Below are 27836 nucleotides of genomic sequence, written 5' to 3' on the forward strand. Positions count from 1 at the left end.
CTTCCCACCCCGTCCCCCGACCTTATGCATCTTCACTCTTTTGATCAGAAAATACTGCGGGTAAGACTCGAACATGGAGACGCCTAATCCATATCGCGCTTCGGGTCGGCCCCGAAAAGGGTTGCAGATATGTTTCCAGTGCCGGAACCGCAAGGTAAGTCACGGTCAACTTGCACCCGGAGTCTCCCTGCCGCGGTTCTTCGGGAAGAGGGTCCCCTAACCCGTAGCCGATAGGTCCGATGTGACGGCGCACCTGGAGGGTGCGAAAATTGTCGTCGACTCAAGTTTCATTGCTCCTTTGCAGCACCTGATCAGTTGCCGGATGCTACAAATTCTTCCACTCCTAGCAGCAGTGATCCAAGCCATCTGAGGCTGGAGAAGCGTCGCGTGCGTACTGCTTGCATACAATGTCGTGACAAGAAGACAAAGTGCTGCGGCACGCAGCCCTCATGTCGGCGATGCTCTCATCGGGGTGTGGACTGCCACTATCCAGACGTGTCTAAGTCTTCATCAGCTAGAAACCCAAACTCGGATCTCCGACACCAACCGCCTGCTACAGCGCGTGGTGGTTCGGAAAACAGCATGGAAAATAGAACTTCGTCTATGAATCGAGATTCCTCCGTTGCGCATTCTCCGGCCTCGTCACTTGGGTTGTAAGTTGAGTCCCTTGCAAGTCTACTTAGCAACTACATGTGTGCTGAAGTTTACTGAAACATGTCCTGTCATGTAGTGAGTTGAACTCGAACAAGACAATCATCAAGCAACACATCGATGCTTTCTTCGACTTTGTCTATCCAATACCCTGCTATGGATTCATCCACAAGGCAACCTTCTGTCAAAGCTGGGCACAGGACACATACAACCCGCGCCTCTTGAAGGCAATGTGTGGTCTTACAGCGCGCTATATCGCATCAGGGGACAGTAACCGCCTGCAACAAGCGACTTGATGGATCCAAGAGTCGGAGATGCAGCTCTTCATGCGGCTCAGTGAGCCTTCCATGTCGGATATCGAGGCACTTATGCTCACTACACTGGACCACATCATCGCTCGCCGATTTAGTAAAATGTTAGTTTCTGCTTGCCTGGCAGCAAGACTAGCATTCATGATGCGACTCAACTATGAAGATGGCCGCCTAAGCTTCCTTACTCAAGAACGTCGCCGGCGTCTCATGTGGGGGATTTACACCATGGAGACGCTTTACTCCAGCGGAAGAACAGAATTCACCGGGTGTCCGAAGGAGACAATACATCTCCAACTTCCCTGCCACGAGCGATCTTTTACTCTTGATATTCCTGTAATGACGGAGCCCCTGAAGCCTCCGGAAAATCAATGTTCTCTAGAGCTAGGTCTGATGGCGTACAATATCCGAGTCCTCGACATCCGGGATAGGATACAAAGGTACAGTATCAAGATCTTATTACTGCCTTGACGATCTATCAGAGCCACAAGCTAACCAGTCTGTCTAGGTTATCACACACAATCACACATCATCGGAAGCCCTTGGTTGAATGTGTTTCGCTCCTCAAGGGACTTGTGGACGAACTCGACGCGCTGCGCCGTTCGCTACCGCCGCAATTCGCATTCGACAAAAAGAATCTCTTTCTCCGAGCCTACACTCCACAACGCACCCCTTTCGTCATGTTCCATACATGGTGGCATCAGTGCCAATGCGATATGTACAGGTTTACAATACCGGGCTTTCGGGAAGGTCTCCCCGTGGAAGAGTTGCAAACTCTGCCTCAGGACTTGGTCTCTTTCTGCAGAGACAAGTGTCTCCAGCATGCGCTTGCTGTTGCGAATATCATGGCAACAGTGAATGAAATGGGGAGAGACATTTTTATCACAGATCCGGCCTTGGTGATGTGTACTTTTCACTCTGCCCGTGTCATATCGCGGCTTGGATCAAGCCAGTTCGCCAACTTGCCCAAGGATGTCTTGATATCCAAACTGAAGGCGTGCTCAGATATTCTTGAGACGCCAGCTGAGATATACCCCACCACCAAGCTTTTGCGAGGTGGAATTGCAGATCTCATACACGATGCGGAGCGGGGCTCTGGCGATTCCAGCCCGCTCAGATCAAATTGGGAGGCCGAACAGCCAGGATCCGACAACGAGGCGACCGGGGCTCAACAACCTGGTGTCCAGAGAAGTACGCAAGGGCCGGTAACGGAGGTCTATTCAAAATACAGCGTCACAGATGAGATTCGGAAACTGAAATTCCAACAAGACGGCGAAGAGGGCAGGGATGAGTACCAGTCAGACGCGCCGGCAATAGGGGTGGGCGCAGATGGTGTCACACCTCAGCAGTTCCTGATGACCGATATGTCAAAGGAGCATGGCCCGCAGCCATACATGCCGATGCCTCAAGATATGACAGCCAATGGCTTTGGCTTTTCGGAAGCTGGCTTCGGTGCAAGTGCGGCGCCATACGATGTATCAATGACTCTGGGTTTTGAGCCGAGTTACGGGGAATGTCAGCCAGACTTGTTTCTAGATACCTTCATGCCACTCCAAAATGACTGGAATATGGCTGATTCTGGTTGCTTTTGATCCTTGATAGCACCGATCTCGAGATCTGGAATCACGAATTCACAACGCCCTCGGCGCTATTAGCACTTTGCAACCTTTTTCAGTGACCTTATAGCAGGCTTCATGGAGCTATCAATGAGAACCTCAAGTCCTTGAGAGCTTCGAGGCATTACGCAAGGTCTTTGTCTTTGTCTCTATCTAGAACGAATATTTAATAAGTAGGTATATGTACATGTAACGTCTAGTCAAGCCCGACCACACACATGGGCCTTTTCACTTAGAGGCCAGTCCAGAACGCGTCCTTCTCAAGCTCAAAGGAGCCATCTAAGATCGCGCCTCCCGCAACGATTGAAGCAGTATATCGGCCTCTTTCACAACACCAACTGTTCCTCTTCTCATCCCAGACAGCGGTGCTATATCTATCGATAGGAATTGAGACTCTTCTTCTCTCCCTTGGCTGCAAGAGGACTTTCTCGAATCCCATAAGCGAGCGGACGGGACGGGAAAATCTTGACTTGGGCGTTGTAGTCGAGTAACTGATGTACAGGCGGACAACTTCTGCACCTGCCATCCGCCCGGTATTCTCTATACTGACGTGAACTCTGGAGGACGATACCTGCATCTCCGAGATTTGGAAGGTAGTGTAACTCAGACCATGGCTGTGAGAATGTCAGCTTGCAGGCTTCCGCTCTAATACAGGCAAGTCAACTTACCCAAACGGGAATGCGACCTCCATCTTTCTCGCCTCGTACCAACGGTACCCAACAAAGATGTCTTCAGAGTAATAGACCTTGCCATTATCGCTACCGAATGCGAGGTACGCAGGATTGTCTTCTAGCCGAGCAGGAAAGGTCATAGGCAGTTTGCCGCTGGGGTTGATGCGTCCAAAAATAACATCCGCTACGGCGTTGCCCGCCTCATTGCCGCCATACCAGCTGTGAACCATCGTGGTGGCGCTATGCCTCCAAGGCAGGCTGATTGGATTTCCGGCTTGTGTGATCACTATGGTGTTCGGTTGCGCTTCAAGAACAGCTGCGATGAGGTTATCCACCTGTGGCGGCATGTTCATCGTGTCTCTATCTTTGCCCTCCTTTTCCAAGTCCGCCTAGAGTTACTATCGTCAGCTTTCTGGGATGCAACAGTCGTTGAGAGTTCCTTACGTTTAGTCCAGCAACCACAAAAGTGTACTTGCATCTCTTTGCTAGCTCGACGGCTCTCTGGATGCCCTCTTCAGGATCAATTTTACAACAACCACCTAACCGGCACGCACCACCAGGGATCGCTAACAGTGAGCCACCCTTCACCTTTGATGTTGCAGCACTGCCGGCCTCAACTCGAAGATGGTACCGCTCCCCAGCCGTCATCTCATACGTTGCTCGCCTTTCGGCCGAGCCCTTGCCGAAAAACATGCCTCCCGGGGTCTGTTCTGTCGAGTTGTCAATGACGAGCTCATCATTGATGAATAGGTCACCAATGCCGTAAGTCGCCAAGCCGAATTCGTACGTGCCGCTGTGTTCTGGAACGAAATTTGCACGCATGGACATGAAGAAAGTTTCTCCCTTTTGGGGATGCTCGTAGTCCATCAGTTGATAGGTGGTGTCTGGTATCGTAACACGATCAAATGCCTTTCGCTGTTTGATGGTATGCGGCTCGTTGAATAATTCGATCGTCACACCTCGCTGACCTTCGTCATTGCACACACTGTCTTCTGTGAAAGGCGGTAACAAGATGTGTCCATACACACCCGGCTCATGATGTACTTTGGCTGTAGGAGGTAGCGAGTCCCTTATGCCCTTGAGCACGGAACTGGTGTAGTATGGTCGAAGACTCGCGCTGCCTCCTCCACAAGCAGCTGCGAGTTCAGCATTTGGCCCTATGATGGCCACTTCACTGCAGTCTTCGGGTGATATTGGCAACAGACTAGCAGAATTCTTCAACAGCACGATACTCTCGCCTGCCAAACGACGATTCAGGGTTCTGTCTTCAAGCACATCCCGCATACTCTCTTCCTTCTCGACGCGAGCTGAAGCCGCGTCATTGACAAACTGTAAAACCTTTCGCGCCCGCTCGTCTATGGTGTGTTGGTGTACTTTGCCGGAGAATACTGCGGCAAGGGCTTCTTTATCTCTGTAACGACTAGGGCCGGGCATCTCAATATCAACGCCAGCGTTGAGCGCTGCCTCACAAGAGTATGTGCCGTACCTGCATGTGTTAGCCGATACACTATTGAACGAAGAGAGCATGAGGCCTACCAGTCACTCATAATGAGACCATCAAACCCCCACTCTTTCCGCAAGATATCTTGAAGAATCATGGGGTTCTCAGAAACATGTAGACCGCCAATTTTGTTGTAAGAAGACATCACTACTCTGGGGTTGCTATCTCTCAAAGCGATCTGGAAAGGTAAGAGATACACTTCTCGCAGTGCTCTATCAGACATGCGCACGTCGAGAGACATCTTTTCGGTCTCTTGATCGTTAGCTACAAAGTGCTTCAGAGCTGCCAGAGTCCCTCGGGATTGGACCCCCCTGATGATAGCGGCTGCAAGCATCCCACTCAAGTGCGGGTCCTCAGAGAAGGACTCGAATCCACGACCATTCAGCGGGGACCGAATGATATTGACCGTTGGGCCGAGCCAGACATGGGCACCTTTGGCGTCGCATTCTTTGGAAAGCAGCTGGCCAGCTTGCTCGATCAACTCAGGGTTCCACGTTGCTCCTAGGCCGCTTCCACAAGGGATGCAAAGCGCGGGCACTGGGTTGAAGAATCGTGAGCCTCTGACGCCATTGGGTCCATCGGTGCATTTGATGGCCGGGACATTATGCTGGGGAAGAGGAGTGGAGTGCCAAAAGTCGGAGCCTTTACCCATGAGCTATCAGTACTAGGGACTCAGTTTGATGAATTTCCTGTTTTGGAGATTCTCACCGGCAAGCAGCGAAACCTTCTCTGCAAGTGTGGCATTTTCGATGATCTGATCAACGTTGACAAGCTTTCTTGGAGGAGGTTGCATGTTGGATGAAATCAACTCGTGGTCGTGGGACACCATGTTCAGGACCAACAACCAGTATAAAATACGATCTGAAGAAGAGCTGAATAGAGAAACTATCGGAATCGAAAAATGAAGCGAACTCCTCAGAAGAGAGCTGAGAGGTATACGGAGAGCTACCCGGATACCCGGGCTGCCGTTTCGGATGTCGGGAGCCGGAGCAGCCCGGAAGTCGCCGTATTTGGTGTGATGCACAATGCGAATGTGGAGTGAGCTAAAATAAGCTAGCTACATTTTGGAGTGGGAACAGCGCTGAGGTAGGTTAGATCTCGAATTGCATGTGATCAACAACTGTACTAAGGTAATAGTGTGAGGACTTGGTCTTTCTCATGAATTTGGTACACGATATTCGAGAAAATGGGCACGCAGACATGACTCATAACTCGAATGGCTTTGTTGCTTATTGTGAGACGTTTGATTTGTGGATGTCAGTTGGTGTCAGATGGGTCTATTGATCACGGCGACCCCTTCGATGATTGAACTGCGAATGGCTTTATTTTCGGTATCAGAATGATGATATTCAATTGATAGCGGACGAAGAGTTGTTATCACCGAGGCCGGATATCATCGGTTATAGAAGAAGGCATGCAAGTCAAGTAAGTATTCTTCATAAATTCGGTACATGTCTTGTGGTTGATTCATGCACTCAGGCAGAATACAATTACATAGGTGATCTCATATAATACTGAGCGTAAGATTAGCCAAAGTGAGCGAGAGTTTGGCGATGTCCACCGTTTGCGCTAACGGCAGCTCCGTTGACCCAACGTCCCTCCTCACTCGCAAGGAAACCCACGATGTAGGCGATATCGTCAGTGTTTCCAAGACGTGGACCAACAGTCATGTACTCGATCTGCTTGTCAATGAACTCCGCGTGCAGTTCCCTCGCCTTAGCAAGCGCATCGGTCTCCGTGGGTCCAACCGCGACGCTGTTGAAAGTCATTCCCTTCTCTGCGGCAAAACTATCTGCAAAAGACCTCGTGAAGCTGTCGAGCGCGGCTTTCGTGGCTCCGTACGTCATGATCGGGCTCGGATTGCCCACTCTACCGGCAATACTGGAGATGTTGATGACGCGACCACCGTACTTGGGCGCGTGCTCCATGAACGCCGTTGTCAGGCTGACAGGGGTGTAGACGTTTGCGACCATGATGTCGTTGAAGTCCTTGGCCTGCAGCGTCTTGACGTCCGAGGTGTTGGTAATGTCGGCGAGGATCGCATTGTTGACCAGAATATCAATAGTCGTGACTTTCAGCCCGTTCAAGGCATCCTTAATGATCTTTGGGGCGATTGTGGGATCTGTTGAATCCGCTTTGATGGCAACGGCGTTTCTGACACCCAATTCGCGACATTGTGCAAGAGTATTATCGGCAGCGGCTTTGTTTGCCACGTACGTGATGGCGAGGTTTTCCACGCCCTTGCGGGCAAAGTGTACGGCAATTCCACTGCCGATTCCTCGGGAGCCTCCGGTGACGATGGCAGTTTTGCCCTTCAAGGACCACGGCTCAGCTGAGGAAGTTGTGCTAGACATTTTAGACTTGTTGACGATGTGTTCTGATGGAATGAATTCGGTCGTTGGTGAATAGCTTATATGGGACGTGAGTGAAGTTGGGAGAGATCGTTGGGTTTACTACCTCTAGACTGTAGGGTCCGACAGTCTTCATAAATAGTACGTTCGAAGAATGTTCGCGAGTACGAGCGGTTTTAAATTTCAGACGGTGATATCACCGAAGCATAAGTAAGGTAGGTTTGTCATCTTCGTTCGAGCATGGCGGACCGCAAAATATGGATCCGGGGTATCTCAAACGTCCGAGCTGTGGACCGGCCGCCAAGTCCGCAAGCGCAACGTTGATCGCCAGGGTGTTTCTCGTCCACTGGTATGGCAATAAGCAATATTCCGAATCAAGAGTGAAGATGCAATGACATAGATGAATAATTCATACGGAGCCAGCAAACATGCTGTCTGAGTACGGTGTAACGGCGCTGTACTTTGCACTAGGTGGGAAGGGATGCTTTCGTCCGTTCTCCTATTTCCCAATAATTGGACGAGTTCTGCGCAACAATGATCTACCGGTACACAAATCCATATCTCTCCACTTTCAACTCTTGCTATACAGTCAGCCATGTCATCTACGCCTTTGTTCACTTGTATGTCAAACAAGACCTTGAGCGTTGGCTGCTTCCGTCACTGGAAATACGCATTCCTAGTGGAGTTGCTTGCGGAATTCATGCGGACTTGACTAGTCCTAGTTCATCCATTAAAAAGTTGCAGTACAGCTTCTTGTGTCCATGCTCACTGATGATTCGATGACAAGTATACACCGGTTCAGTAGAGTGATGACGTTGCATAATAACCGGGTCGAACTCACTTGACATTAGAAATCTGCGCAGCAGGCCATGTCAGCTTGGATCCTGAAGACCTTTGCAAGAATCTTGAGAATTTTGTCTCGGCATGGACCACTAAGGTTGTGTTCAATCGCCACCTGGGCAATACTTAGGACATGTCACTCGGGCCGTGAGTTGGTTGGCGACTCGTTCAGCACTACGATTCTTCTCAGTCTTGACCATGGTGGATTATGTCAGTTGCTGAGCCGGCCGGTCCAACACTCGGACGAACTGGGTGGGACACGGAGTTTGCGGAGGTTAGCGCCGGCACACCTTAGCGGAGCGGGTAGTCAGCTCTCCCATGCCACTGACCCGGGTCTCGATCACGATTCAACGTTATATCTTAGGCACATCCTCCTCCGGGAGGCCTAAGGGCTCCGATCCGGGCGAAAAGCTGCTTTTGATTACCATTCTAGCTTTCGGAGACTTTCGCGCCCCCATAATGTTTAGGATCTACCCGACTAAGCAATTGGCCCACTGACTTGACAGGGCGTCCACGGAAACTAAAGTGCTTCCCTCTCGTCGGAGGTACGACTTTGGTTGCTTTTGTGTTCTATGCCGGTTTCTATAATTATCTTCTAACCCGGTAGAAGCCGTCGTGTTTCCAGAATTTTTCTAAGCATGTACCAACCCTTCGATCTAGTTTTTCGTCTGGCTGATGCCGAACGTTGTGAGATGCGGCCAATCTAGAAAGCTCCATCAGCAAAGGACTCGATCATTACTACATGTAGTGGAGTAGGACTAAGAGCTTACCGAAAGTCGTTCTATCCGAATTGACGTGGGAGATTCGCGCTTTCTGTCCCACGCTTAGTGTCTCTCCAACAGCTGATCCAAAGCAGTACCCGTAACGCCCAAAGACAGGACTATACTTGGCGCCCTTGTCAACTCGGCGATCTTTGTTCAGCTTCTTCCACACCAATCCACGATCGTCACTCGCAGTCTTGCCTGTTTCATAGTCAACAGTAATGCTCTGGCAACGATAACAGTTGGCCGTCAGAGGCATCTGGACACCGCCGTCGAAGGTCAACTCGCCCCAAAAGTCCTCTGCAAAGGGACCGCTTGCGCCTTTGACGACGACGTTCGGGCGGAACTTGCGAACGTCCATCGTCAAGTCGCCTTCTAGGCGAGATGAAACCTCCGCAGTGGACTCTTCAGTGACGACGAGGTAGTGTGCAAGATCGTTGAAGACAAGACGCTCCTCGGGAAACCGGGCAAATGGGACGAAGGACCTAAGACGTTTAGCAAGTCTGGCCTTTTTCAGGCCTGCTTTGCTGTTTGGTGCCAAAGATCCCAGGACAGGTCGCGAGCCGTCACCAATATAGGCGAGTCTCGCCTCAACACCGAGGCGCTCCGAGAACCACGTCGCAAGCTCGTCGCCCATGTCGTAGGCCTTGGCCTGGCTCACATGAAGACTTGTGTCGATCACTTCCAGCCCCTCTGTACTTGGTGATAGGGCGAATCGGATTTCGTCAGCGGTGGTGATGTTCGCTTCGTTGATAGATTTGCCATGCTCCGTTCCCCGGCCGTGCCATTTTACTATGACTTCTCCTTCGGTCGCGTTTTCTCGTCTTCCATCATGCTCGATCGAAGCCCGAAATAGTGCCATAAAGAGATAGTAGCCGATGAACATTGTCTCATATGTCTTCTTGGATGGGTCGATTTTATCCCGAATGACCTTTTGTAGGGAAAACGTCCTGTCTCCGACTAAGCCGTACTTGCCCAAATGTGCTCGTTGCACCGCGCATCCTCCTAGCCCTTTGATAGGATATATGTATAGCTACGAAGTTCCGATCAGAATCATTTCAATTGGCTACTTTGCATACTGGGAGGCCAAGTTGTACTTGTGTGATTTCTAAGGGTTCGCTCGCTGGTTGCGGTGACCGGGCTAGCCGGATGCCCAATATGAGAGCTATGATCGAGCAAGCTACCAGCGCAACGGCAGTGCTCATATTTGTCAAAGGATTGGGCGTCATCTGGACTTCAGCCCATGTCTCATTCGTTGCAGGGTCCATTGTTGACTTGTCGTGAAGAGCTTACTCTCTATTGGGGTCGGTCGTTTGTCTATTCGAAATTTTGCAGCCATTGGGTTCAAGGCGGATTATGACCGCCCACCGGATGGGCTTCCGACGCGTTCTTTGATCTGCAAAACAAGGTTTGATCCCGGATAACAGTTACAGCTGTCACACAAAACAGTAGACCGGGTCATTTCGACAGCCGCTAAGCCCCTTGAGGAAACTAGATGGACCAAATTTCGCAAACTTTGGAGCTTCGTCGAGTCAATCCAGCCCGGATCCCATCCGTGCTCATCCCCCTTTTCCCCCGCACAGCTCCCCCATCTACCGAATCCTTCTCGAGCACTTGGGAGGAGGGGGCCTTGATACCAGACGGGAATCCGAACCCTGCTGATAGCAAACCACAACATCAGGCTTGGATCTCCACTCACTCGTCACTATCTGCTATCGCGAACGTCGCCGAGAGCTTACTAGTACCCAATTCGACATTGACGCAGCCTTATAAAGCATCTAGCTAGCCGTCTCTTGACCGTTGGAGCCCCAAAGATGCCCACAAACAGAGTCAGGGTAGTCGAGGGATCTTGTTGGCCCTGCAAGAAGCGCCGCATCAAGTGCGACCTGACAAAGCCCCGGTGCAATCGTTGCGCCAAGATTGGGGCTGATTGCGACTTCAACGCTCGCCGCCTGAAATGGAGCACGCGGCCCACGATCAAGGCTCCGGCCATCTACCAGATCGCCACCAGAGACGCGCAGCTCGCGTCCTGTCTAGCTTCAGACGAACGGCGCGCCCTGGACTACTTCCATCACCGCCTGTGGCCGCTCTTCACGACGGCCCCGGAACCATGCGCGGCTCCAATCTTACAGGCCCTCGAGCATCGAGTCGTACTTCTCGCGGCGTGCGTCATTGCGGATGCGCACCGGGTTCTCCAGGATGGGAGGAACAGCCGCAGTCTTCTCCGCATGAAGCGACTCGAGTGTCTCGCGGCCGTTCGGGGTCAGGTCGGCGGCGCTCACATGGTCGATAAGAGTTCACTCATGACCCTGTTGCTCGCTGTGCTCTTACTTTATTTCCACGACGGATACCTTGAATGCGCTCAGGCGTCTGCCTCAACGTCAAGTCACCATGGGGGCGTTAAGGCAATCATCGACAGTCTCGGGGGCATTCTCCCGGTTCTGGAGACGAGTCATGAATCGATCCACATGCTCCTCTCCGAATTTGCGTCAACGGATCTCACAACGATCATGCTCAAGGGAGGGAAACCCTCGTTCCCTCATGAAATATGGGATACAATTGAGAAGAGATCCGTATGGTGGGGAAGAGACATCCTTGGGCGCTCATCCCTGGCCTCAGTTTTCCAGCAAATATCTCGGCTTACAGAGTACCGAGATGCTCTGAACAACGGCACCGAGCAACTCTCAATGGAAACTATCCGCAAGTTCGAGACGGCCTTGTCCCCAATGTATGCCAAGATCACGGATACATGCTCAGATACTGGAGATGTCGATCCGGACTCAGAGGCAAACAACGATTTCACTCTAATTCGTGCGTTCCAGCATACGGCTCTCATCTACATGTATCGAGCCATTTGCGGTCTGCCAGTCTCTCATTCTCTCGTACAGCAGCACGTTCTGCCGTGTCTAGAGTGCATCATCGATATGAAACAGCCGTCAAAGGTGCTGAATTGTGTAATTTTCCCTTTGCTCGTTGCTGGTGCGCATGTTCAGTCCCCAAGGCACAGAAAAGCAGTTCTGGGTATCCTTCATATTATTCGTGATGAGATGCGGTTTGCTAGCTTACATACTGTCTCTGAGGTTTTGTGCGGTGTATGGAAGGCTGCTCGAGAGGACGTAACTTGGTCAGAAATGTACGCCGATTTGGCCTCAGATGCCGTCGTGCTATGATTAATTCAAATAGGAAGTTTGGGACTGGCAATAGATCATGTGGCTATGAACTTTCAAGATTTCTCTACTCGACCAGTTCACAGTTTGAATCCCATGTTGACGTGCACTGCCTTTGTCTGTGAGTAAGCAGCGAGGCCAGCTTCTCCCAGTTCGCGGCCAATGCCACTTTGCTTGACGCCACCGAATGGAACACGGATATCGGAGTCATTCGAACTGTTGATCCAGACCATTCCAGACTCGAGGCGGGCGGCTACACGATGGCACCGCTCGATATCGCGTGAGAACAACGCAGCGCCGAGTCCGTATGATGTGTTGTTAGCCAAAGAAACTGCCTCTTCCTCCGTCTTGAAAGGCGTGATGGCGACGAAAGGACCGAAAACCTCTTCTTGGAAGATCCTCATATCTTTCTTCACGTCGGAAAAGACTGTTGGCTCGATGAAGAATCCTTTACCATCTCCGACGTTCTTGAATGGAACTCCACCAGTCACAAGCTTGGCACCTTCATCCTTACCGGCCTGGATGTATCCCAGAATCTTCTCATATTGGACCTTCGTGATCTGCGGTCCCTGGAATGTGTCGTCGTCAAAGGGGTTGCCGACCTTGTTTTCAAGACATATCGCCTTGAACCTTGCAACATAGTCCTGGTAGACATCTTCATGAACCAGGATTCTGGATGTGGATGTGCAGATCTGGCCCTGGTTGCTCATGATGCCAACATGGCCCCATTTTGCTGCTTGGTCGAGATCGGCATCGCTGAAGACCACGAGAGGCGACTTTCCGCCAGTCTCTAGCGTGATGTTTTTCAGGTTGACGCTCGCAGACTTCATAATCTGTCTTCCGGTTGCTGTGGAGCCAGTGAAAGCAATTTTATCAACATCGGTATGAGAAACCAGGGCGTTGCCGGCCTCCCTTCCAAGTCCATTGACAATGTTGATAACACCTGGAGGAAATCCAGCTTCCTTGATCAGAGTTGCAAAGTACAGGACAGAGAGTGGCGTTTGTTCGGCAGGTTTCAAAACCACTGTGTTGCCACACGCCAGTGCCGGACCGAGCTTCCTAGAAGTCGAATTAGTTCGTGCCTTTTTTCTGTGAAGAAGCGATTTCACTAACCATGCCGCCATCATGATTGGATAGTTCCACGGAATGATTTGTCCACAAACTCCAATGGGCTGCTTAATTGTATACGCAAACTTCTGAGGCGTCGTCGGAATGGTCTCGCCATGAATCTTGTCTGCCCAGCCAGCATAGTAGCGCAACGTTGAGATCGTTTCCGCAACATCTTCTCCGAGGGCCACACCAAACGGCTTACCGCCGTTCCATGTCTCAAGGGTGGCTAGAGTCTCCTGGTTTGCCTCGATGAGGTCGGCGAGCTTGAACATCAATCTGCCCCGATCCGTGGCAGAGATGTCACCCCAGCCTGGGGCATTCAATGCTGCCCGTGCTGCTTTTACAGCCTTGTCAACATCTTCGGGTGAAGCGGCTTCAACTGCCGCGATCTCAGTTTCATCACTATAAAGTCGTCAGTCTCATAAGACTCGACGAGTGACGTCAATTTCTTATCGTACCTTGGGTTGATTGCAGTGATTTTGGATCCTGAGCTAGCTTTCACGAACTCATTGTTTATGAAGAGCCCTGTAGGCAGGGAGATCTTTGTGCCATTCGGCGCTGTGAGGTCCAAGGTAGCAGCTGACATCTTGGTGTGAACTCCGAAGTGTGGGGGTAAGGGGACAGAAAACAAAACACAATCGCCGTAGTTGAACAAATCAGGGCAGGGCGTCTTACTTCAAGTCGAAGACGTGAGGCAGCCCGCCCTCTTATCCACGCAAACTGTCAATGCATGTCGGACAGACTAGGCAATAAATGGGATCATTGTGTCTCCGCCATCAAAGTGTTCCAGACAAGTGGGGAAGCGGATCTGTGAAATTCTGCAGATCATCAGCGGCTAGCTATCAGACGGAGCCACCATGGTGGCTCGGAGATCCTGAAGCAGATAAAAGATGGACAAGATCCCGTCTCCTGGTCGGAAGTGCCCACCAGGTTTACATGTGTCCGGATACTTCTCCCCACCTTAGTTACTCCCAGTTGTGCAGCGTCAATTTCAACCATCCCAACGCCAATGAGAGGGGTGCGGGGTTTCCCGCAGGAGCTGTCCGAATTAGGCAACTTTTTGGGCCATTGGCGCGGGGCTGTTGAGGTGCAGCAGCACAGGGTGGTCGGATAGCTTGAATTAGAGGGTCGGGAAAGTGGAAGCTCAACTCGGTGATTGCTTGACATGATTCCAGGTTGCGGATACGAAGCATGAGACATTTTGCCCAGCCCCAAGTCGGAACTGGATATCCGAGACAGGCAACACACCACCACATGTAGTGACGCTCAAGTTGCAGGTTGGTCGCGTAGGCCTCAACTTTGGCCACGGCGGTCCATCACTACCCTGAGAAGGTTTCTCAACCGGAGTGACCAAGCTCAAGTTACTTAAACTTACTTCGGTGCCGCCAATCAAAATTTTGCCAACAGTGAGCTTAGCTGCGGGTTGCGCCACTGCTGCATGTGCAGCCGGCTTCGTGTCAGGATGAACTTGCGTCTTGGCTTGGACCTTCTACCAAAAGTATGGAAACTACCGGTATCGTCGTAAACTCGCAATGATAAGTCGGAGTATTATTGTTGGCTAATTAAGGTGAAGTTTTGAACTAACTTTTACACTCTCGGTATTCTAGCCTAGCCATGGTCTCTTGAAGTTCACAAGGTGGTCCAAGGGCTGTCTACAGTCACATAGTTGCACGTACTTGTAAGCATCAGAGTTGAGTGATTCTACAAAATTTCGCTCAGTTTGTCAAAACAAAAGATTCACGGTGGAAGGCTATACGACGTTGTAGTAGGTGACTAATGATGCTCTTAAGACAGATGGCCGGTATGGTACATAAAGTACCCCAGATACCGCGCCGATATTAATCATGTCTAAACCACAAGATTGGGAAAGTTTCTCTTGCATCCTACACCCATGTCCCTTAGACAGGGATCAACGCTTCAACTTCGATTTCAACCTGCATCCCTTCCAATCCAAGCTTGCCGATTTGGATACACGTCCAGATAGGTCTATGATTCGGGAACAGTTTCTTGAACGTCGTCGTCATGACGTCGAAACTCGAGTCCATATCAAGATGATAGGAGCGAATCGCGTAAATGTCTTTGAAGTTGAGGCGTGGGTGAACGGCTTGAAGAGCTTTGAGAGCATTCTCGAACGCAATAGCGATCTGCTTTTCGAGGTCGGTGGTGATATTTCCTTTCTCGTCCCAACCGCCCTGACCTGATGTGCGAACGACGTTTCCGATCTTTACGGCTTGGGAGTAGTGATATTGCTCGGCGTTGGACTCAGTCCCTGGATAGTTGAAAAATTGAGCAGAGGCCATATTTGGGACTGTAGAGGATTGTGGTGGGCTCAACCTGGTGTGCTTGAAAGAATCCAGGGGCAGTATTGATACATAAAGTTCCTCAGAGGGGCAACAGTACCATAGTTAAGCTAATTGTCTACGCGAAAGGCAGTCGAGAAGGGCAGCCAAGAGGCTCAAGTAGTTTACATGCAGCTAGTGCGGGGGGTTAAGCTCTGAGCGGGGGTCTGTATGTTGAAGTAATGCCAAGCTCGTACCGCTCTAGTATTGCAGGATATGCTCTCGGGTTGCCGCTTTCAGATGACCTGTCTTACTCCTTGATTGACGAGCCAAGTGAATCAACAATGAGGGCTGGCTCGAGAGGTGTTACACAACGCAAGTCTCAAGTTGGCCCATCTTGTTACCCCTTTGGGAAGGATGTTGCTCGTAAAATGGAGGGGACGGCTAGATCTCCAGTTTAACATGATAATGAATCAATCCTTCCTATCTACTTAGACGCCCTCACACAACTCGGCTGAACTACTGCCCGAAATGCGAGGGCTTGCACTCGTATTCGTGTCTCGTCAAATCGGATAATCAAGATTATGTCCTTGGCTCACCTCATGAGTAGCACTAGAACGAAGGGGCCCTCTCTGAAACTTGGTCACTGTGACTTTCAGAATGCTTGGGTGTAGGGTAAAAATGTCAAAGACAGAAATGTATGCGGGCAATCCAGATCTACTGGGTGGCCTACAAGGATTCAACTGTGCGGTATTTGGCGCTGACAAGTATCACATGTATGGAATAAACTTAAGCCTAGGTGTAACTGCATGTAGGTTTTAATAAGACAAACGCAGTGTGGTCAAAAGACCTCCTTTACATGAGTGGAAAGAGCGAGAATTATTGCATTAAACTCTCTGTAAAACGCAACTGATTTTATGTAAACACTCAGTGTCCTGAAAGGCTATGCTTTTCTACCATGTCCCAGTAATGAGGCGCCGCCATGCGTCGCAACGGTTTCCCTATGTACATCATGACCAGACACAGTGCCCAGAATGTCACTCCAAGAACAGCCGTGACTATGAAGGCATCACGAAGACCAATGCTATTGATCATCGGCACTACAGCATAGCTGAAAGCGAAGCCTGGGTATGGTAAGCTTTGGATCTGACGCCAAGAGGAATGACGGCGTCAACTTACCCATTGTGTTGCGAATAAGGATAGCTGACACGAAGCCCTCGCCAGCGAGATCCTTGAAGCTGTCAAGGACATATGTGAACGCCATGCTGGTTCCCAGAGGGAGAGTGACAGAGATTAAGGCCAGTCCGAAAGCAATACCGACCCAGTGGATTTGGTATGAAGCCCCCACGCCATATAGGATGCAACCGACAGGATGAGCCACGACAGCCAGGAAGCATAGCCAAAGACGATGCTCTGGTTCCATTACTCCTCCATGTCGGCGGGCCATCCACACTGACAAGGCATCGCTCGCCCAGCTTGATATCAGACATCCGATCGATACTCCAATCACCGAAGCAAGGTAAAAGAGGCCGATGACGTTGGAACCAAAGTTGTATGGTGGGTTGCCGAGGATGAGAGCCAAAGACCCGCCAACTACGTTGTACCACGAGAGAATACCTCCAACCAGAATGCCCGCGAAAATGACGGAAGGGAATCGAAGGAGGTAAAATGGCAACAAAGATTGCTTCAGCTGGCTTGGTTTTCTTTCGTCCTGATAACCCCATAACTTGAATTTCGACCAAAAAGGTTTTTCGGGTGCTAAATTAACGCGGTTCGGTATAGTGCGTGTCTCGATTTCAGAATTGACACTGGCTGCGGCTTCCGCAGGCTGAGGCTTTTGGTCTTCGGTCCGCTCGGTATCGATTGCGCTCTTGTCGCTATCAAAGAGACCCCGCTGCTGATCGGTGATGCCACTGACATCGGCTTGTGAACTAGGCCTGTAGAACATGGTCTCTTCGAAGAAGAGAAACGTCAAAATGGTTACTACGCCGCCTATAATGGATAGGATGTACTGGATCCAACGCCAACCCAGGTCTTCGGCAATGAATCCTGTAGCGACTGGACAGAGGAAGGCACCACACCACAACGTCCAACTGTAGATCCCCATGTAGAAGCCTCGTTGGTGGACGAAATATAGGTCGTCAATTATGACTTCGATAAGAGTCTCCATTGGCGAAGAGACAATGCCAATGATGATGCGATTTACAAAGAACTCGGCTCGAGATTTGACGTAGGCAGTCCAGAGACTGATAAAGGTCATCGCGACCATCGAATAAACGAGAGTCGGGCGCCTTCCGTAGCTGAGGGCGAAGTTCTGGGTGAGCAGAGTGCCCCAGCCGAGAAAGAGGAACATGAGGCCATTGCCAGTGCTAAGGTCTGCTACAGAAATGCCGGTGTCTGCTTCGATCTGTAGGTAGGCGGGAGACAGGCCGGATATGATGGCAGCACCGAAGAAGCACCATGTCATGACCCAGGAGATGTTGAATGTCTTGCGCTTTCGCGTCCATGATAGTGGATCGTTCGGGTCGCTGCTTGGTTGTGGAACAAGGACGATGTTGGTGTGATCCGAGCCATGCTTAACGTCGAGGACGCCTTGTGTGTCGACTAGCTGCACCGTGCCCGGAATATCGAACGTGATAGTTGTGTTTGTCATGATGGTTGCTGGCACGGCCCATACGGGAGACCATCAAGAGCACCAGCGGTGCCTCGACATTGATATACCAGCCGATCAAAATTCTGCTTTTCTTCCAATGACTGAAAATTCTACACTACCACCTCCTTTTCTGCCGGTTCAAATCCTACGAGGCGGGCTGGTAGACCATCAAAGTGATGCATGGACATCGGGCCCTTTTCCAAACTTTGAGGCCTCATCCATGCCGGCGCTAAACCATACGAGGGTAGGAGATGGTCCTGGACTGCTAAGCCAGCCCCTCGAAGCATGTGTTAGGCGCAAATTAGTTGGCTGCGAATGCCACCTTTCCAAGCAGTCTTATCAATGCGGTATCTAAGTTCTGGAGATTTACTGCCCAAGGAGGCCGTGCACGCGCGAGGATTTCTGCGTCCGATGCAACGTGAAGCCACAAGCCGGCCCCGCGATGATTCACTTCCGGCCGTTTGACCGTGGGGGGAATGCCTCCACTTGAACCCGGAGGCACGGTAAGACGTGCATCTTTAGATAATGCAGGTCCTTTGGTGGACTCGACGTGCACTGAATGAGGTTGCAGATCTGGATGCCAAAGAAGTGGTCCAATATGTTTCCGAATTTGGCCATGCCTATCTCGCAGAGTCGCCGGTTTGATAAGGTGAGATAACCCCATGAACAGTAAACCAATGTCTGCAATCTCTACATTAGGTACACGTGTTGTAGCTGGGCAGGATAACGTGCATCACGCGATTGTTCTATGGGCATGGCATGGATTATTGTGGCTTCAAAGTGCGCGTGACGTTTGATACGACCCAGGTGTGCGGCTATCGGTGCGATGGAAATATTGAAATCAAACATTCATTCCGATGATACGTTTGAATACAACATGAAGTTCCGTTACATACTTACGTGGTTTGTCGCCAATGATTGGGTTTTGCGAAGAACAAAGAGACAACTACTTTAATATGAGTCTTCAGTCTCCTTGATTGACAATCACACTGACAAACGGCATCGGTGCAGATGGTATACTTTGATATTTTGATATTTTACAGGCTTGGCAACTTCAATCGGGGTATAACTCCAGTACCCGTCCATTTGTGAGGGGAATCTTCTTCCCCAGATTAGTTCAAATAATCATGTACAACAGCTCTGTTCTTGTCAGATAACCGTTATCAACATTCGAACCTCCGCATCTTCCCTCAGGCTCTCAATCTGTCAGGATGTAGGCTTTTTCGCGGGATCAACGTTGAGCGAAACCTGTGGTTTCCGAAGTCTCAATCCACATCAATCACAACCTTCAAAGCGCCATGTTTAGACGCTTCTCCGAAGGTATCATACGCCTTCTCCATGTCACCAAGCTTGAAGTCTGAAGCTCCTGTCAGTCATGTTCTCATGACATGTTGCGTGCTACTGAGTAGAGATTCTTACGATGAGTAATAAGTTGCGAAGGTTGCAATTTGCCAGACTGTACAAGCTTCAAAAGCATTGGTGTCGTTATTGTGTCCACAAGTCTAGTGGTGATTGCTGTATGATGAATTAGAATTGGCTTTGACGATTTCGATCACTCAACAGCTCGATATTTTGAACTCACAGATATTCTTGTCCCAAAGATTTTGGAGGTGAAGGTCAACCTTGGTTCCATGAACTCCCACATTTGCTAGAACACCACCAGGTGCGAGCAGGCTCTGACAGAGATCAAAGGTGGCGGGAATTCCCACCGCTTCAATGACCGAGTCAGCGCCCTTGCCCTCCGTCAACTCTTTAACCTTGGCGACAGCATCTGCCTTGGAGCTGTCAATAGTCTCGGTTGCGCCAAATTGCCTTGCAACATCAAGTCGCTTAGGGTCCATATCGATGGCAATGATCTGAGACGGGGAGTACATCTGAGCCGTGATAATAGCCGCTAGACCGATCGGACCTGAGCCGACAATAGCGACAGTACCGCCCGGCTGTACCTTTCCGTTCAGCACACCACATTCGAGTCCAGTCGGGAAGATGTCGCTTAACATCACCAGTGAGGAGTCATCGGCGCCGTCCGGGATCGGGTGGAGACTGGATTCCGCGTGGGGAATGCGGACATATTCGGCCTGGGTGCCGTCAATGGTATTCCCGAGAATCCACCCACCGGACGTGCAATGACTGTACATGCCCCGGCGGCAGTATTCACACGTCGCGCAGCTGGAGATGCATGAGATGAGGACTCGGTCTCCTTCCTTGAATCGTGTGACCGAAGCTCCCGCTGAGTGGATGATACCTACACCTTCGTGACCCAATGTGGTGCCTGGCTGGCATGTCGCTACGTCGCCCTTGCGAATGTGGAGATCAGTGCCACATATTGTTGTCTTGGTGACTTTGACGATGACATCGGTTGGTTTTGAGATGGTGGGGAGAGGTTTATCCTTCAATGACACTGAGTTTGAACCGTCGTAGACGAGGGCCTTCATCGTCGACAGATGTCTTATCAATAGCGAGCCGGCAGGGCTCAAGTTTGTGTGAGTGAAGGCTGGGGAAATGCAAGTCGCTCGGCTCGAAGTTGCCAGTGCAGGTAATGTTGATCTTGAAGCTCGAAGCAAAAAGGATCTGGCAGCTCGTGAAGTTGCAGCCATAATGCAAGGTATCCTTTGTCTACTGGCGATTCAAAATGATCGAAGTGAATTATATAATATTTCAGGACAGACAGGTATAAGGCAATCACACAATGACGGAGTTGGATGTTAGCTCAGTAAATATCATTGGCAAACGGTCCCGAGGCTCTGGACTGGGGATTGTCAGATCATATGAGTGACGAGCAAGCTGTGAGCTGATGGGCTGACATTCCGTGACGTCTGGGGTTGATGTGGGGATATTGCCTGCAGAAGAGGGGAAGCACCTGATTCTGAGTCTGTGGTTCGTCTCGGCAAGCACGGAAACAGGACCAACTTCACGGAAAGCCTGTTAAATGCAAGAGTATTCCCCCGCAATCGGCTAACTGGACATCTTCGCTGATCATGGGGGACGATGTTCCCTTGTTGTTGCGTTGGGGACAAGGTACACCATCAGGAGTTGCGGTTCCGCAGAGCCGATGCGGTTCCGCCCTGGACGAGTCAGAGCCCTGCCGTTCCCCAAAAAGCACAGCTCCAATATATCGTAACGTGATCAGAACATCACAATACAGGATGTCGAATAAAGAGGCCTGAGTTCCAGACTTCTCATTGATCGACTGACAAAGTCAACTTAAGGAGAGATATCTGAGGCGCGTGGTGTTGAGATGACTTCAATTCCTAGTTGCTTTGTTGTTTATATGCCGAGATTCCGCCAGGCTCTCTAGCATCGCGCAAGCAAGTCGATCGCCTCTGCCGTCTATCATAGACTGACTTATACTTCCAGAGCTATGAAAGCATCCGCCATCAATATCGAGAAGAGGTCGTAGTATCGCTGTGGCTAGTGTGAACATCCGCTCAGCTTGAGCCGTAGATTGTGGTCTGATACGGCCTTTCAGTTGTAAAGGTCTATGTCTAATGCAGGCAATTCGATGATTCTGCTATTCTCGTCCGTAACGAAACCGATGAGTCTATCCAAAATCGCAATTTTATGGGCCTTCATGCTCACTTGCGGGGAGCTGCCTTTGTGAGCCATTCCCGAACCCTCTCTGATGCCAGACGAGGAACACCCTCATACTTCTTGTCTTCGTATGTCGCGTCGATTTCTTTCGCTAGACGCTGAGCCTTGGAAATGGTGATCCTCTTCGCGTTGGTCCAATGCGTCGTCGAAACAAAGTCATCTGCGTCGTTCACCAACATTTGCCGCTTTTGGCGCAACTTGGCGTCGTCGGTCTTTTCACCAGCGCAAAGCGCGCAGTTGCACTCGAAGCCCCACGTTGTCATGAGAGCCTTCTGTCTCGCCTCGTAGTTGCTCGATTCGTCGTAGCTGTGGAAGATTTCCTCACCCTTGGCGATTGGTCGTAGGGCACGAAGGACCATCAGGTCGCCAACGTAGTCCTTCTTGGCGTTGGCGATGCAGGAGTGGTTGATGTATGCTGCCCAGACCCAAAGACCGGTGCTTGCGTTCCTCGCGCCCTCCTCTCCATACTGGCCGCCGGGTCCAAAGGCGTTGCGAGAGACAATGTCATGGATCCGGAAGACGTCGACCACCGGGCCCTCTGGAGTCTCTGACGTGGCCTTGCCCTCACCCTGATAATCTCCGTAAAGGTCCAGGACCTTTGCGATTTGGGAAGGATTCCTAAGAAGCTTCTGAGAGATAGCCTTGGTCAGGCCGACGGGTGCCACCCTAATCTTGTCATCGCGGACATCGTAGGTCATTACGGTCAAAACCTCGCTCTCGTGACCCCAGACCACACAGAAAGCCTTCTCGACCATGACTATTTCACCAGCAGCAATATCGCAGGTAGCGAACAAGCCCCGGCCTCGTCCCTTGCTATCCTTGACCTCAGTCTTCGCAGTGAAGGTTGCCGCGTCGGCCCGTGGTGAGACTCTGGTGAGGTTGGCCCTGATCTTCTGCAGGTCGTACGATCCCTTTTCCTGTTCGCGAAGCCGCATCTCCACCTTGCGCAGATAGACTGCCGCGCCTCTCTCCGCAGGTGCGAGTTCGTGGGCCTTTTCAAAGTACTGCTTGGCCTCTTCAAAGTGGCCTAGGTTGTAAGCACCACTGCCGGCGCGGAAGTAGGCTTTGCTGTCGAGTTCCTTGGACTTCTGATCGTCGGCACCAATGAGAGAAGCCTTGGCGTCGGCGATGACTTCGTCTTGTCGGTCCATAAGCAGATGCGCGTGAGCTCGGTTCCGTGCAATGTCTCTTGCGATGTCCGGGTTCGTCTTTTGGACGGGCTCTTGCCTGGCAACCTTGAGTCCTTGGCTGTAACTTGTCCGAGTAAGAGGGAGGTCCTTCTTTTGCAGTGCCGCGTTACCCTTGTCCTTGCACTTCTTTGCAATCTCGTCCCCCTTGGTTCCATCCTCGACCTCGCTCAAGCTGCCTTTCACGATCTCCTCTCTAATGATGACGAGATCGGAGGGGTGGTCGATCCGCAGGGTAGCCTCACCCTCTTCCGTCAGTGTGAAGTACGGCTCCTTGATGATGAATCGCCTTGCCGACTCAAGTGTATCTTCGCCGTCTGTTGTTTTATGCAGGACCATCTCCAAACGTTCCGTCTCCTTCTCTTCCTCATCTTGGACAACAGTCCAGGAGCGGGCAGCGAGAGCAACCACGGGACACCGCCTCGCACGCTGCACTGTCAAAGAACGTCCACGGTGATGAGTCTCCAATGTGAGTTCTGAAAATGCCATGGGCTTGAGTTCATCCAGGGATGCGGTGCTGGGTGGGTAGGCCTGCCCAACACCAAGAGCTGGGATTGTGTCCTTCTGACCCTGTCCAGTCATTTGACCCATGTCCATCATGAGTGAGGTACCAGTCGCCTGGCTGACAGTAGCGTGAGCATCCCGAAACTCTCTGGCGTTGCCCTTTTGCGTTGAGCATTTCTTCTGTGTCTCTTTTACAGTGGTCCGAATCCGCTGAGCCTCTTCCTCGGTCAGCAAGACTGTGTTTCCACCGTTCTGATGCGCCATTTTGGAGGACTGCTGGCGGTACACGATGTTAGCGTTGATGCGGCTATGACAAGTGCTGAGCAACACAGCTCAAAATAGCTGCTAGGCAGAGTCGGATATGCTCTTCGTCGTAGAGGGACGGAAAAACTCGAGATGCCGGAGCCAGCGACGGCAGGTCGCGAAGTTGGATCAAGTTCTGTGTGCAATTGTTCCGAGCAAGCTTTAGGGTTCGATCTGCATGACAAAATCTACGCGTGGGGCCTCCGCCGTTGTTCCCACCGAAAAACTCAGAAACTAGTCAATTCGCCCAATAGTTTGGCATTTCCACAGACCTTTCCCGCGTCATGCTGCCCACTCATACCCCACCATCCTCAGCGACGTCAGTGGTACTGGGATATCCTAAATAGAGTTAACGCGACGAGAGGTTGACAGCAACAGAGATGGTATGTGCTTCTTCCAATACTTGTAATGCTACTCCCAAACACAACGACTTGATGGCCGTGAAGACAAGCCCCGGGTATTCTCTCGAAAAATATTTCAAGGGAAATACTCGTCCCTGGCATGTTGACTTACCGTGGCGCATCCTGTCAATAGTTCTTTCTGGGGCGCTGAGATGCCGAATTGCCAAGTCTTTGGGGTCCAACACTCGATAGCCATGACCATATTACTCTCAGGTAGAACATACGTGGAGGGACCGAGAAGCCACCAGAGTCCTCGGTGTGACTCAATTCCGCGGAAAATATACAATTTTCAACTTCAAGACTTCTTGCATGAACTTCACTGCGTGCAGGGGGAACGCGATTTCAACACTACCCACAATACTCCTGGCGACATGCAATCTCCATTTGATCCAAACATTGCCGACACCCTCGGGAGCCGTCTTGTGATATGTAAAGAAACCTCCAGACTTTCTGTTGACTTGCATGCGTTCACATGCATAAGCACACTCGTGAGGATTCTTGGGGCACCTAATCCGTACTATCGTTGAACTTGACCCATGCTGGATTGGGTACCATGAGAGCTCTTGGGCTTTGCCAGGATGGCTCAGGTCGGCATCCCACCATCGTCATACCCACCTACCTTATCTTAATCGAAACCACCAGACATCAGCATCTGCCACATCGCCAATTGTTCTTTCAGACCCAATTATTACCTAACGACTGTACCTGGCATTCGGCTTGATTGGTTTTAGGAAAAGTCCACCCACTTCCAAAGATGAGGGACTTTGGTAAACACCCATGCACGTAAGTCAGAAAATGGCGGATTTGGCTTGAGGGCCTCGGTACCGTAGCTTATGCAGGTACGGACACAGGTCCGCTTCAAGTCCAATCCTGGCAAGCATTGAGGCCAATCCTAACGGTCTAGGCCAAAATTAGCTGCCAATCCAATTCATGCCATTTCTTTACATTCTTCCTTGGTGTAACACAGGCTGTGGCACTCACCCACGCTTTACCTATGGCTTACGGGTGAATAACACGAACGGCACAGCATTCTCGTCAATGGCCGTCTGACAACTTACCGTCGCGCGAGATGACAGGGCAGTGCCACATGTATTCAGCCCCCGAGGTTCTCCTCGTGATCTGCCTCACCGCCCGAAGGCCGTGTAAACGCTTGCTTTGTTGGCTGGTAACCTAGGCTGACAGGACCAGGGTGTTCGGTCGAGAGCGGAAATTCATTACGGGGTCTGACAACGGCCAACGGCGCTCTTCGGCCCTATCAAGCGGCTCAGATTTCAACCCGCAATCAGCGCCAAGATGCGCTTTGTAGGCAGCCGGGCGGCACAGTCAGAAGCTTGTCCAGACTAATGTTTTCGGGTACCATTGAGTTAACCTGGAAGGGAAACTGGTTGACCTCGATTCCAGCTTGCCCTAGAAAATTCATTTCCTCGCTGGAGTCATCGGGCAAGGGTACCTTTGGTTGCGTGTAGGCATCAGCCCGCGATGATTTGAGACTGTTGCTTGTCTCCCGATCATAAATAGTTGCTCTGTTCCGGTTGCAAATGGATGCCCACGATCTGTAATTGCATCAATCACCAGGTTGAGGACTCTGTCTCTTTCGAACAGCACCTATCAAGCTCAACCCATTGAAAAAATCCTCCTACTTCGTCCTTGTCACTGAATCAACATGCGCGTTGCTACCGTCATCTTCGGCGCTTTCGCCGCAACTGTTGCTGCTGCCGCCGGCGACGTCCACCTCCAGCTCCACAAGAGAATCGAACCGACCAAGATCATCAAGGTCCTTGAAGCCCGCGGCACCCCCGAGTGTACAAACGCCGTCTACGCCTTCGCCAGCGCCGTCACCGGCAGCGACCCCCTTCCCACCCCGAACTTCGCCCTTCAAGAGTGGGCCGCCACGGCATCCCTTGCCAACGGCACGGTAGACCCTTGCAGCACCATCTCCGTCACAGACTCAATGAGCGCCCAGTACACCTCATGGTCGAACGCCGTTGAGTCATGGCAGACCGCCCATATGTCGGAGATGCGCGCCGTGTGGCATGAGTGCACCGATATCCCCATCATCGCGGCCGAGGTCAAGAGCCTTCTGGCCTCTGGAGGCTACTGCAGCACCAAGCTGGCAGCGCTCACCAGCGAGGGTGGGGCGGCGGCGACTGGCACCAGCAAGGGCGCCGCACCGAGAGAGACTGGAATGGCTGTTGCTGCTGCCGCTGCTGCCGGCTTCGTCTATGCTGCTATGCAGTAAGGAGAGCTCGATGGAGTTGGTGAATGTCGCCATGGTCTGAATATCCGCGATGCCCCTGGTGTTTGGTATTGGGAATGGCCGGGATACAACACTGGGAACTTCGCCTGCTAGAATAAACGCAGTGTATGGAGAACCTGCGCTTCATGATGCGTCAATGATATTTGATACCAATAAGCTTATTAATGATAATGGTTGTTTTCCGTCATGTTCTTCGCCATGTCACTGTGTTCTATAATGATAGTGCCTAACCATTTCGCTCTCAACACTCGTATAGTCCTTGATTTTCGGTGAGATCCACGGCGCTTCCAAAATTCCTGTCAAGTTTCTAGAATATGGCCAATGCATTTGGCGGCGATCCTACGAGACAGGAGACATTCATAGGCGCAGAGGTCAAGAAGAAGGAGTACCTTCCTGTCTTTTGGCAGTATGCTGACAGGCGACTGAGATCCCATAGCTCACCGATGGGCATGCCAAATAGACTCAAGAAGTAGGGATGGAGAACTGCAGTAAGAGTTAGCCGGTCTCGTTCTGACATTGTTTCCTTTCAGCTCATCACAATGACGTACCAAGATCAGTCATATCTGCCAGAGTTCCGTCTGGCTTGACAGGTGGAAATGCCTCGAAGGCATTGGAGTCGCCGGCAACAGCGGCAAAGTGCTTGTTCCAGAACCACTTGGCCGTCTCCTCTGTGCCATGCACACCGGACAACTTGTACTGCCCCAACTTTGCAAAATCCTCTGGCGTAGGCTTATCTAGGATCTCAGTGATGCCTGTTCTAAGCAAGAAGATATCGCCCTGCTTGAACTCTACGCCTTGATGCCTGGCTACGGCCTCAATATCTTCGATAGTGATGCGGTAGCCATCCATGGGATGGTAGTCTGTCCCCTTCGCGTCGGCGTATGCCTTGTAGTCGACCAGGACCCCGCGGCCCACTACGCCACCTCGCTCATGCCAGTGATCGATGGTGGGCATCTTATTTGTCGCTGTTGACGTCGCCGAAAGTTCTTCTTGAGTTGGCTTGAAGCCGTTGTAGGCGAGTCCCGTCGGCTGATGCTGCCAGTGGACAAGGCTGTCCCACTGACTGCTGCCTTGCGTGTTGAACTCCAGCTCGTCATCCCAGCCAATCCCTTGGCTGAGTCCGGCAGTTTGCAGTGTGTGCACCTTATGAACCGATTGCTTGCGTCCTGGGATAGCCAGCTTGTTCATGCTATCTAGAGGCCAGCTATATCGCGTTCGGTCAGCCATGGGACGTTCGCTCTAAGTAACTAGGTAATATGGGCATCTCACTTCAATGAGATGGACACGCCATCCCGTATTTCAGCGCCGGCTGCCTTCACAACTGAAGGGGTGAGTAAGTTCAAGGTTCCAAAGAGGTCCTTCTTCCCATCCTTGTCGAACAGCCCCCAGGCACAGCCTTTAGGCATACCCCCGACAGGCGGAAGATCATCATAGTCAGGAAGATGCAATTCATTCGTTGTGACGGAAGCCATGATCTCGAGATGCTGAAGTTGAGGTCAGCTATAGTGGGCGGACATGTAGGGGATGACTTGAACTCGCTTGCAGGAATTTTCCGTGTGTATGTGATGTTTCGGTCGATGCATTCATTCACTGAAACAAGCACAAAAGCGAATTGGTCTGGCGAGGATGCGCCAGCCTGGATTATCAGATATCTGGTTCCTCGATAAATCCTTCGCTTCGCTTGA

General features: G+C 51.2%; 13 protein-coding genes across 13 annotated transcripts; 4 read left to right on the top strand and 9 right to left on the bottom strand.

Moving 5' to 3' along the window:
• Positions 1-881: 881 nt before the first annotated feature.
• HER10_EVM0010862 (uncharacterized protein) lies at positions 882-1430 on the top strand (the record flags this gene model as incomplete). Its single annotated transcript, XM_035480309.1, has 2 exons — positions 882-927; positions 958-1430. 2 exons carry the CDS (start codon positions 882-884, stop codon positions 1428-1430), a joined length of 519 nt encoding a protein of 172 aa, XP_035330967.1.
• Positions 1431-1804: 374 nt separating this feature from the next.
• On the top strand, positions 1805-2551 carry HER10_EVM0006645 (uncharacterized protein; the record flags this gene model as incomplete). Its single annotated transcript, XM_035476225.1, has 1 exon — positions 1805-2551. The coding sequence occupies one exon, from the start codon at positions 1805-1807 to the stop codon at positions 2549-2551; it is 747 nt and encodes a 248-aa protein (XP_035330736.1).
• Positions 2552-2807: 256 nt separating this feature from the next.
• HER10_EVM0008185 (Cel3c) lies at positions 2808-5576 on the bottom strand (the record flags this gene model as incomplete). The annotated part of the gene is made up of 5 exons (XM_035477717.1): positions 2808-3189; positions 3244-3635; positions 3691-4732; positions 4783-5389; positions 5456-5576. 5 exons carry the CDS (start codon positions 5574-5576, stop codon positions 2808-2810), a joined length of 2544 nt encoding a protein of 847 aa, XP_035330826.1.
• A 697-nt stretch (positions 5577-6273) lies between these two features.
• HER10_EVM0002394 (3-oxoacyl-(acyl-carrier-protein) reductase) lies at positions 6274-7657 on the bottom strand (the record flags this gene model as incomplete). Its single annotated transcript, XM_035472107.1, has 2 exons — positions 6274-7034; positions 7648-7657. 2 exons carry the CDS (start codon positions 7655-7657, stop codon positions 6274-6276), a joined length of 771 nt encoding a protein of 256 aa, XP_035330484.1.
• Positions 7658-8478: 821 nt separating this feature from the next.
• On the bottom strand, positions 8479-10065 carry HER10_EVM0012925 (uncharacterized protein). Its single transcript, XM_035482302.1, has 3 exons — positions 9797-10065; positions 8709-9732; positions 8479-8641 (listed from the first exon to the last, which is right to left on the bottom strand). Exons 1-3 carry the CDS (start codon positions 9965-9967, stop codon positions 8595-8597), a joined length of 1242 nt encoding a protein of 413 aa, XP_035331086.1. The 5' UTR covers positions 9968-10065; the 3' UTR covers positions 8479-8594.
• A 216-nt stretch (positions 10066-10281) lies between these two features.
• HER10_EVM0010330 (aldehyde dehydrogenase) lies at positions 10282-13833 on the bottom strand. Its single transcript, XM_035479793.1, has 3 exons — positions 13435-13833; positions 12980-13378; positions 10282-12925 (listed from the first exon to the last, which is right to left on the bottom strand). Exons 1-3 carry the CDS (start codon positions 13560-13562, stop codon positions 11947-11949), a joined length of 1506 nt encoding a protein of 501 aa, XP_035330936.1. The 5' UTR covers positions 13563-13833; the 3' UTR covers positions 10282-11946.
• On the top strand, positions 10514-11869 carry HER10_EVM0006431 (uncharacterized protein; the record flags this gene model as incomplete). The annotated part of the gene is made up of 1 exon (XM_035476015.1): positions 10514-11869. The coding sequence occupies one exon, from the start codon at positions 10514-10516 to the stop codon at positions 11867-11869; it is 1356 nt and encodes a 451-aa protein (XP_035330728.1).
• A 1041-nt stretch (positions 13834-14874) lies between the features above and the next one.
• HER10_EVM0008032 (endoribonuclease L-PSP) lies at positions 14875-15427 on the bottom strand (the record flags this gene model as incomplete). The annotated part of the gene is made up of 1 exon (XM_035477569.1): positions 14875-15427. The coding sequence occupies exon 1, from the start codon at positions 15274-15276 to the stop codon at positions 14875-14877; it is 402 nt and encodes a 133-aa protein (XP_035330818.1). The 5' UTR covers positions 15277-15427.
• A 755-nt stretch (positions 15428-16182) lies between these two features.
• Positions 16183-17908, bottom strand: HER10_EVM0006702 (uncharacterized protein; the record flags this gene model as incomplete). Its single annotated transcript, XM_035476281.1, has 2 exons — positions 16183-16379; positions 16435-17908. The coding sequence occupies 2 exons, from the start codon at positions 17906-17908 to the stop codon at positions 16183-16185; spliced, it is 1671 nt and encodes a 556-aa protein (XP_035330741.1).
• A 1004-nt stretch (positions 17909-18912) lies between these two features.
• Positions 18913-20628, bottom strand: HER10_EVM0003685 (alcohol dehydrogenase GroES domain-containing protein). Its single transcript, XM_035473350.1, has 3 exons — positions 19491-20628; positions 19328-19423; positions 18913-19265 (listed from the first exon to the last, which is right to left on the bottom strand). Exons 1-3 carry the CDS (start codon positions 20503-20505, stop codon positions 19174-19176), a joined length of 1203 nt encoding a protein of 400 aa, XP_035330562.1. The 5' UTR covers positions 20506-20628; the 3' UTR covers positions 18913-19173.
• Positions 20629-21111: 483 nt separating this feature from the next.
• HER10_EVM0000808 (tetratricopeptide) lies at positions 21112-23603 on the bottom strand. The gene has a single exon (XM_035470576.1). The coding sequence runs from the start codon at positions 23452-23454 to the stop codon at positions 21484-21486; it is 1971 nt and encodes a 656-aa protein (XP_035330377.1). The 5' UTR covers positions 23455-23603; the 3' UTR covers positions 21112-21483.
• A 1735-nt stretch (positions 23604-25338) lies between these two features.
• Positions 25339-26133, top strand: HER10_EVM0002804 (uncharacterized protein; the record flags this gene model as incomplete). Its single annotated transcript, XM_035472499.1, has 1 exon — positions 25339-26133. Exon 1 carries the CDS (start codon positions 25558-25560, stop codon positions 26131-26133), a length of 576 nt encoding a protein of 191 aa, XP_035330506.1. The 5' UTR covers positions 25339-25557.
• Positions 26134-26458: 325 nt separating this feature from the next.
• On the bottom strand, positions 26459-27623 carry HER10_EVM0005279 (uncharacterized protein; the record flags this gene model as incomplete). The annotated part of the gene is made up of 3 exons (XM_035474901.1): positions 26459-26634; positions 26700-27355; positions 27421-27623. 3 exons carry the CDS (start codon positions 27621-27623, stop codon positions 26459-26461), a joined length of 1035 nt encoding a protein of 344 aa, XP_035330656.1.
• Between the last annotated feature and the right edge of the window lie 213 nt (positions 27624-27836).

Source organism: Colletotrichum scovillei, assembly GCF_011075155.1.
Source record: "Colletotrichum scovillei strain TJNH1 chromosome Unknown Contig00008, whole genome shotgun sequence".
Taxonomy (NCBI): domain Eukaryota; kingdom Fungi; phylum Ascomycota; class Sordariomycetes; order Glomerellales; family Glomerellaceae; genus Colletotrichum; species Colletotrichum scovillei.